This window comes from Loa loa, assembly GCF_000183805.2.
Source record: "Loa loa unplaced genomic scaffold supercont3.450, whole genome shotgun sequence".
In the NCBI taxonomy this organism is placed as follows: domain Eukaryota; kingdom Metazoa; phylum Nematoda; class Chromadorea; order Rhabditida; family Onchocercidae; genus Loa; species Loa loa.
The window spans coordinates 36,767-46,788 of NW_018108630.1; the positions used below are offsets into that span (position 1 = coordinate 36,767).

At 25.2% G+C, this 10,022-nt stretch overlaps 2 protein-coding genes across 2 annotated transcripts; one reads left to right on the forward strand and one right to left on the reverse strand.

The window, feature by feature from the left end:
- Nucleotides 1-615: 615 nt before the first annotated feature.
- On the forward strand, nucleotides 616-2,479 carry LOAG_09642 (hypothetical protein). The gene is made up of 3 exons (XM_020447984.1): nucleotides 616-692; nucleotides 1,318-1,458; nucleotides 2,229-2,479. Exons 1-3 carry the CDS (start codon nucleotides 632-634, stop codon nucleotides 2,444-2,446), a joined length of 420 nt encoding a protein of 139 aa, XP_020301836.1. The 5' UTR covers nucleotides 616-631; the 3' UTR covers nucleotides 2,447-2,479.
- Nucleotides 2,480-4,408: 1,929 nt separating this feature from the next.
- On the reverse strand, nucleotides 4,409-6,908 carry LOAG_09643 (hypothetical protein; the record flags this gene model as incomplete). The annotated part of the gene is made up of 6 exons (XM_003145169.1): nucleotides 4,409-4,531; nucleotides 4,740-4,859; nucleotides 5,339-5,494; nucleotides 5,779-5,902; nucleotides 6,472-6,549; nucleotides 6,838-6,908. The coding sequence occupies 6 exons, from the start codon at nucleotides 6,906-6,908 to the stop codon at nucleotides 4,409-4,411; spliced, it is 672 nt and encodes a 223-aa protein (XP_003145217.1).
- Nucleotides 6,909-10,022: the final 3,114 nt, after the last annotated feature.

The window sequence follows — 10,022 nt, forward strand, 5'->3', positions numbered from 1 at the left end:
TTTTTTTTAAGTAAGTTAAAAGATTGATACGTTTTTTTTTTTTTTTTTTTTAAAATAGTAACAATTTGAATAGCAATTTTTAACAACAATTTACCTGCAAATACATTACCTTTTTTCTTTTTCTGGTAAATTTTAATCAAATTGTTAATGATATGGTAAGAATATTTAATGAATGTTAAAAATTTTATTTTCCTTCTTGAATAATAGTAATTTATGGGATTACTGTAAAATCTTATTACTGTATTATCTAATTTTTTTTTTTGGTAAATTTTAATCAAATTATTAGTGATACGGTAAGAATATTTAATGATTGTTAAAAATTTTATTTTCCTTTTTAAATAATACTAATTTATGGGATTACTGTAAAATCCTGTAACTGCATTATCTAATTTTTTTTTTTCTTTTGGTAAATTATAATCAAATTGTTAATGATATGAAAAGGACATTTAATGAATTGTTAAAATTTCACTTTCTTTCTTGATTAATAATAATTTATCGGATTACTGTAAAGTATTATCTGTTTTTTTTTCTCGGTAAATTTTTAATCAAATTATTGATGATACAATAAGAATATTCATGTTAAAAATTTCACTTTCCCTTCCTTTTTTTTTTCTAGGAAATTTTGCAGAAAATGTTCTACACAACAGGATTTATTATATCGCTTATATACTTTGCTTGCACTACTGCAAATGGTTTGCTAATTTTCATTTTATATTTTTTTCAAAATGAATTAAATTTGCCTTTCTTCATTGTCTTTTTATTTTATTTCATTTAAAATTTTTGAATTATTCAAAAATTCATAGCATTTTTGCCAAAGTAATTACTCAAAAAATAAGACTATAGCCTAATTACAATGACTTTTATATCTTTAATACAATGTCTCTCAGGAAGATTGTCACGTTAAACCTAATTAGGTATCATCCTTTGCTGTTTATGGAAAATTTAGCTAATTAAAATAATTAATTTTGACAGATTAGATTATAGCACTGATATCCGATTGATCACTTTCAACAAATTTAACTTATAGCACTAATATCGGATTAATCGCTTTCAACGAATTTAAGTTATAACACTTGATATCGAATTGCAGATAAACATATTTACAGTTTCAGCAACTTGATTCAAATTTTTTTTTTTTAGCTAATTATTTCAAGTTTTTTTATTATTAATTAATTGTTTCAGAATTAATTCAGATTTCTTTTTTGGCGTTAAATATATTTTATGGTATCTATCTAACAAATCATTGAAAATTAAATTTTATTAATTTAATAAAAGAAAATTATTATATTAAAGAAATCAGAAATGATATAATTTTAGAATGTCGAGATGAATCCATTCTTTGCAATATTACATCAATTGATGTATGTTCCAACGATGAGATTAGCCAATATTGTCTTAAAACATGCCATTTATGTGATCGAAATGACAGTATCTCTTCTACTTCCTTTCCATCTGAAGGTAATTACATATCATTTTTCTTTTAAAATTTAAAATCATTTCTAGATTAGGAATAATTAAAGTGAAAGAATGATCATGATAATGTCAAGAGTTTAGATTAAATTATATCAAATATTGATTTCGATAATTTTGGTTGTTTCAGTTACAGTACAATAAGCCGATTTCGATAATTTTGGTTGTTTCAGTTACAGTACAATAAGCTAGATTAAATTATATCAAATATTGATTTCGATAATTTTGGTTGTTTCAATTACAGTACAACAAACTACTAGTAAAAATTAAAATTATTTTATTTATAAAAAAAAGATTTATTAGAAATGAACGAAAAATTTTTTGAAGTATTTGTAGCAAAAAAAATAAAAATAACAATAATTTTGATTTTAATAACAATTTTACAATTCAACACTGATAACTGATAAGACACATGAATTGATCAGATAAAATATCAGGGGAAAAAAAGAAAAGAATAATATCAGGAAATAATTTTTCTTTTTTTGAATATTTACGATTGATCTTTTCTTTTTTGCTTTCTTTTTTTTTTCCGCAATAATATATTTTTTATTTGAACTGATACTTACCGTAACCAACGAATTATCAATTTTAAGCTTATGAATAATAGTGTTAACAAATATTCTTATTTTAAAATTAATAAATTATGTTTTTCTTTCTTTTTTTTTGTTTGTTCGGAAGTGATAGTGTAAGAAATATACAGTTATGAATCATTTTAATCATTATCAATTGTTAAAGAAAAAAAAAAAACTTTATTTCAGAATGTTCAGATCAATGGACAAATTGTACGAAATTTGATAATAGTATTTGTCAAATTGATTCTAATATTGCAAGGATATATTGTTATAAAACATGTACTAATTGTACCACTACTATCATATCAACAACTATAAAACCAAATGTTGCAACATATTATAATCATTGGTTTACAATTATTCATTGTATCATCCATTTTATTACAATGAAATTTATTGTTTAATATATTTTAGGTTGCATAAAGAATATGCTAATTAAATTGAAAGTTAATTAAAATGTTAAAATATAAGATTTAAGATTTAAGATTTAACAGCTTAGATAACCATTTGATTTACATATTTTAAAAAAAAAAAGACATTTAATTAGAACCTGATACTATCAAAATATCATCAAATTTTTTACAAAAATTGTGCATAATTTGAAAAGAGATTAATTCAGATTGATAGTATACATATCAAAAAAAAAAAAAAACTTTGATTAAAACTGATATTATCATAATATTATCAAATTTATTGCAAAAATTATGCATAATTTGAAAAAAGGAAAAGTAAATGTTTATTGGTAATGGAATGGAATATAAATTGGAAATTTGTATTTTGTGATATTTCATTAAAGTTCTCCTAAAATTCCTCCTTTAGTTATTTAAAAAAGAATTATGATATAGGAATTAAAGTAACAATCAAAAAAAAAAAAATCAACATATTACCATTCGTAACTTTTTTTTTGCCAATTTTCTCAAAACAAGATTAAAATTTAATTTGTTTAAAATCTGTTAGATAAAAATTATTGAGATAGATTTACAAATGTTACGATACTTATTTGTTTTTTATTTTCAAACGCAAAGCGTTCATTTATGAATTTCTCAAGTTTTTATGATGGCTAAATTCGTGAATTTAATTGAAATATAAACTTTTCTAATAGACTATCCGATTATTTTCCACTACTTCAGGATACATTAATTCAATTAGATATAGAGTTATAAATAAACCAACCAACGAAAAATTATCCTTTTGTAAATATTTATGATAAAAATTTTTTTTTAATTGGAATATAAAGTTTTAACAAGTCTGAAACTTTTCCAATTGGAGCATAAAGTTTTAATAAATTTGAAACACAAATTACTATTCCCTACTAATTATTAAAATATTAATTAGCAGGTAATTTTTGCCTTTCTCTTGCTTTTTACCGTTTTTTTTCCTTGCTCCTGTTTTTTCTTTTCTTTTTCAATTTATAAAGTGCATATATATTTTTTTTTTTCACTATTATATTTAGAGCTAAACGTTTGCTAGAGCATATCCATATTTACCTATCATTATTATGCATAAATGCGAACTTTTCCAGAACATGGCAATTATTTACTTATTTTCGTTTTCCTTTTTTATATTTGTAAAAATCAGGACAAAAAAAAGGATGAATTCAAAGTATAAATTGAAATCCAAAATAAAAAAGAATGAATTTAAGGTATAAATTGAAATGAAAAAAAAATAAGATATGTAAACAATTATGTAATTTTCGATTTGATTATTTTATTATTTATTCATGATTAATCTATTATCCCTCAAAATTTCATATTGTTAACTTTTTGTCGTAAATAAATGATTTCTTTTCCTTCTTTTTTTATTTTTAACAAAAACTAGCAAATTATTTATAAATGTACATTTGAAATGGTTTGTACTGCATAATACACATCAAAATGCAAACGTCTACACTTTGCAAAAATGCAAATTTAATAGCAAGCAAGAATAAATAATCTGCGATTATAAAATACATCGAATACAATCTTTTATGTTTAAGTGCATGAAATTATTTGATAAGCGATCAGATATAATGTTCAGATAAAAAACTGAAAGTAATGTAAAGATCTTTGCAATTTTACCCAGAATACGTTAATTACTAAGGTAGTACTATGCAAAATATTTAATTTAGTATTGATAGCGTTTAATTGAAGCACAGATAGTAAACACTTTTTGTCAGCACTGAAAGCTTCACATGTTAATCTACATCGTTTAAACAAAATTTGTTGAAATACGAATAAAGAAAATTACTGCTGGAGAAGGCTAAAATTTCACTAGGATGAACACTCGGAATAATTATGGAAATTTTGCAACAAAAATTTTAAAGCAAACTAATTTTTTTTTCATTTTTTTTTTTTAGAAAGAGCTTTTCCTGTAAAGCGGAAGATTTGTTATTCCGTTTTCTCCTGTTGTGGTCCGGTACCAATAATTGGAACTTTCCAAGTAAGCGGTGGATAAATAAAGTATAATGATATTGTTGCAATATTCACAAGAAGTCCAGCAAAATTGGCAATCTATAATGAACAATCTCTTTTTTTCCCTTTACGAAGTAAAATATGAATTTCAAAATGAAAAAAATTCAAAATTCCGCGCTATCGATTTCAAAAAAGAACTACCATATTCGTATTATACCCGTATTGGTCTCATTACTAGATACTACGGGATTTTAAGATTTTCGTAGATTTTCTAATCCATAAATTTCGAGGAAATATTAATACTTACAGCAATGTAGTAATTTTCAATCAGAATACCGAAAACGGTCCATTGTATTGTCAGGAAAAAGATTCCAAATTGCAATTCAGCCGGAATAAACTCCGTATGGCCAAATGATGTTGCCCGTTTCTAAGAAAACAAAAATAATGTCACTTAATCTAATGATCTAATGATTTACGCGTAAATTTTCCTGCAGCAAAGATCAATGGATATAATTTCATTTCGCTTTTTTTTCGCCTTCACTAAGCTTCTTAATGCCTATTAATTAATATTTATTTAATAATATCTATTTTACAATAAATACTATTAAAAAAAAGAAAAACCATCCTGTAACTTAAAACACAATGAGATACTCAGTAAAGTCTATTGGTACTTCATATGATACTCAATAATATTGCAGAAATTTCGTAAAATCATCAAGAATAGTCTGAATTTTGAATTTCAGCTTTGATTTGCTAACTTAATCATTTTCATTTTCCACATAGTTTTCAAATAACTCTATCATAAATAAGGGTTATTAATATAAGGATTACAAAGGGGTTAATAAGGATTATTAGTTTCAACTTCAAACTTTTTTTTTCAAATTTTATAAGGAAAAACAAACTTACAATTTCGTAGATTTGTCCACCTAAACTGATAATTTGCATAGCAGCAGCAATACTGCCCATCACATCAGATGCAATGTCATTTGGTTGCCAACTGACGTAAGAAAAGATGCAAAAGAGGGTGAAAAATAACGCAAAAAGTTGTAAGCACAAATAACGCTAAAGTAAAATGAATTTCAAAAACTTGAAAAAAATTCTTTTCTTTTTCAAGTGAAATATACCGTATCTCCAAATAATTCTTCTGATCTCGATTTTTTTTTCACTATTTCAAGGAATGATATCATATTATTAAGCTCAAGCTGGAATAGATGCTAAGTTAGATTATTCATCATGCGGTTCAGGAATAGGATAATGTGATTTTCAGAGTTATAGAAACAACGAGTATTACAGAAGCGATATAATGTGAAATAAATTTGATGCATAATTAAGCAATGAAATATTACCCGACATGGTTGATAAAAAGCAAATGCAAGGATATAACCAGCAAAAACGATCAAATTTATTGTATTAATGAATATATTTGTAAAATCATTCGTCATGTATCCATGTCGTAACCAACACCCCATCCTGAAATTGTTTTCACATTTTTACCGAAAATATCATAAAATCCCAAAAATATCATAAAACTTTTTACCTATTTTGTTATAATTTTTCATAAGGTTTAAGCTAAAATATAATATTGCATTCAGGGGAAAGTTTAAGAAATAAGAAAATACTAATAATTCTGTATTAATTCCTAGCCAATAATTGGGAGACATCGCGTCATCAATAATATTGATTAAAAAAAAGAACGATTTAGTCCTAGAAAAGATAGTGCACGTGTATTTTATGATCTATGTGACGTACGTGAAGCTGATAATCTTAAAAGGATTAGTAATAATCTCTAAAATTTGAAATATTTTTGCCTAGCGTATGTTAGAGTAATAATAGTATCATGAATAAGGAAAGCCTATGAATTGCATTGTTTTGACAATATATCATGTAAGGTAACATAGAATAAACTTAATAAAATTATACGCTATTTCATCCTGAAAATAATGAAAAGAACTATTAAATTAAGCATTAAATTAAGAATTGAATATTAAAGATAGAAAAAACAAAAATTTCGGAAAAGAAAAAAGGATTAAAAAACTAACATTAGGACAGGTAAAACAAGATTAATTGATGAAAAGCCATCAGCAGTACCACGTTTTCGCCAATCCAATACTTGAAGCCTGAAATTTGAACCATTATAATATATTTGCATATTAAATGCTTTTTTTTTGCTTCAGCTTTCTAAAATGAATAATTTGGTATGATAAAATAATGAAAGTCAATTAATTTTGCATACGGAATAATAAGATAAATCAGTAAATTAGTTCATATATTATAAAAGTTACAATGATAAGATAAATTCGTTAACATCAATTAAACTTTTTTAACTGTAATAAATATAATTAATGTTAATAAAACGGTAACAATGGAAAATTTTGTACAATTAAAATTTAAGAAAAAAAACTTACATTGGTAAAAATGTGAAGCAAATGGAAAAGAATGTCAACCAAATTGCAAAAATTGATAATAGTGCAACCATTTTTTCGATTCCAAAAAGCAATCTGTAAACTTGAATTTGATGCAAAATTTAAATATTTTGAAGTTTACAAAAAAAAAAAAGAAAAGAAAGAGTAATTGTCCCGTTATGGAGATGATTGATATGAATATTGATTATTCCAACGATATTGTCATGCGTTTTATAAAGAGATGAGATATTAAGATGGTATATCACAATGTGATTAGATATTTATATAACATTTAGAATTTTTCGGTCTATAATTTTAAAAAAAAAAATCATAAATGAAATCATACAACTAGTCTTTTTCCTGATAATTTTGAATTTTTTCTTTCTTTTTGATCAAAATCATTAAAATAATTGAATAATTCATCAGAATGAATATAATCACATTTAAAATGACGAAATGGACGATTGGAAATAAAAAAACAAGAAAGATGGAATAATATTAGAAAGGAGAAGCAATAAGATATGTCTGAAATAATAAAATAACAAATTGAAAAGCTTTTTCTTTTTCAATCATGAGTAGTCTGCTTTTTTTTTTTCAAAGCAACATCATCTTAAAAACTTGTCATTGCGCTTGTATTTTAATTAATTTATTAATCGAATGAAATAAATATCATTCGTTTTACACCAAATAAATTGAAATGACATTTATCAAGCTTTATTTCTTTATTTCATTTTAAATATTCCATTTCTATTCGATTTCCTTTTTTCCTTATCACATATTAACTTTAAAAAGCTTGTAAGGAAAACGAGTAGAAATGAGATAGCTGAAGCAATCAATTGCAAATAAGTACCAGACTTCATTTTGTTGAATTTTAAAATAGCACTTAAATGAAGCATCTACAACTGACACATACTGCATCCTAGCTAGTTTTAAATATGAAAAAACTTGAAGAAAAGAAGGCAAGAAAAAAAAAGGAATGCTTCAAAAATAAAGAAAAAGAAAAAACCATTAATATAAGTATGATTTGTTTTTCTTGAAAACGTCAAATAAATTTTAAAAATTTGATTCATACGATAATATAGACGTGAAATTTACGTATTCTATATGAAACAAGCTTTCTTTTACGTAAGGTAAGTTTTCTTCTTTTTGAATGAAACTGAAAAGTCGAAAAGATTGTTCATATTTGCATCCGAAAAATGGAGAAAATTTGCCTAACGTACAGTGCATCCGGAAAATGGAGAAAATTTGCCTAACGTACAGTTTATTCGTATAAATAAAAAAAACGTGAATGAACCTTTTCAAATTATTAATTCCATCCAGAAAAGAAAAAGGAAAGTTATTTTACGTAAACTATACATACAAATGTAGACAATCTTTTCAAATTATTAATCCCATCCGGAAAAAAGAAAGAGAAAAATTATTTTACATAAACTTTATGTTAGAAATCATACAGTTACCTTTATAAATAAAATTATTTCTATTATTTAATGCATAATCTCTTTTCTATCAAATTTACCATCAATCGATATAATAGTTGAAATTTATAATTGGAAAAAAAAAGCAAAAGGAAAGAAGGCGCGAATCGATGAAAAAAAAATAGGACAAAGGATTCCCTTTTCAAAAATAACTATTACAATTATGTGATAGATATAAATGACAAGAAAGAGAAAAAAAAAACATTTGTAAAATTCCTGTTCTAACATAAAATCTGTAAAGTACGAAAAATTTATTAATGTTCTTTATTTCAAAACCGGAATCAAGCATCTGCACTTGCACTGTGCATCAGAATCTGTAGCATCTGATGCTATAATTGTATCTCACTTTGTCAAACATCCGCAACGGCATCAGAATTTGTAGCAGTTTATGCTACAATTGTATCCCACTTTGCTAAACATATCTGCAGCTGCATTGTGCGTTAGAATCTGCAGCATCTGATGTTGCAGAAACTAAATTCAAAGATGACAGAATGTGGTTGGAACTGTTATCAATGATTGAATCAAAGAATACATTTGCAAAAGGTAAATGTGGATGAGAGTGTTAGAAATTTGAATTCAAAATGTGATATGTTTAAGAGAGCGTTAGAGAAATTAATCAAAATTAGATGACCTTTTGATTAAAGATGAAGACTAAAATGATAAAATGATAAAAGTGATGGACATAAACAATCCCGCCTAAAGATATCAATAAATGCAACAAACAACATCAAAGAAATGCTAAAATAAATGAGAGAATGAATTTGAACACTTTTCACAGAAAAGAAATTATCATCTCATGAAAAGAACAGGAGGAGAGAGAGAGAAAAACGAAGAGGTAAAGAAAGGGAAGAAGAGAGAGAGTAGAGAGCAAAAGTTTGCTTGGAACACGAGTGATACTTATTTACCAGTGAGCAAATGAGTGAGTGTGGCAATGACAAGATGCTAGATACAAATAGGTATGGGAGGTATATACTTAATGATCTTTAAGCTTTCAAACAATAATTCAATCAAAATGTTTCTGGTAATATTCACAAATTAACCATTATATTTATATTGTAAACATGAATATTAGCATCTTGTACAGTAATCAAATGGTCAATTAAATGTCGTAAGAAAAATTTACAAAAAATAATTGCAAGTTAAGAAAAGTTAGAAAGCATATTTCTGACAAAACATTCCTACTTTTACATTTTGGATAATTTTATAAACCTTTAAGTCCTCCTGACTTTGACAATTAATAACTTATCACAATCTTTTGCATAAACATTAAGAAATTTGATTAATAGAACAGCGACAAAGCATTTCATTCAATGGTCAATGAATAAAAAATGAAGTAATTACAGTATGGCATAATGTTTGTTATGACCAGCAATAATGCCGAAATATTCAACTGATAACTTGGAATGCTAAAAAATAATGAATTTCCTGATAAGAAGAGAAGCAAGGATGTGGTATGAACTGATGAAGAATTTAGTGCGAAGAAATGACCAATGTCCAGTTATCTTGGAAATCGTTTCATGATTACTGCGAAGGAATTTTTAAGGAATGGTTGACGTGAACAATAAATTCGTTTAACTTGGATTACATCATCAGGAAAAAGCATTTGAGAGTAATCGATTGCTTACTTTCACCATTTCTTATTTTAATTATGATACAGGTTTTCTTTACATTTTGGAGGATAAAGAAATGGTCAGAAACCTTCTGATATGATCA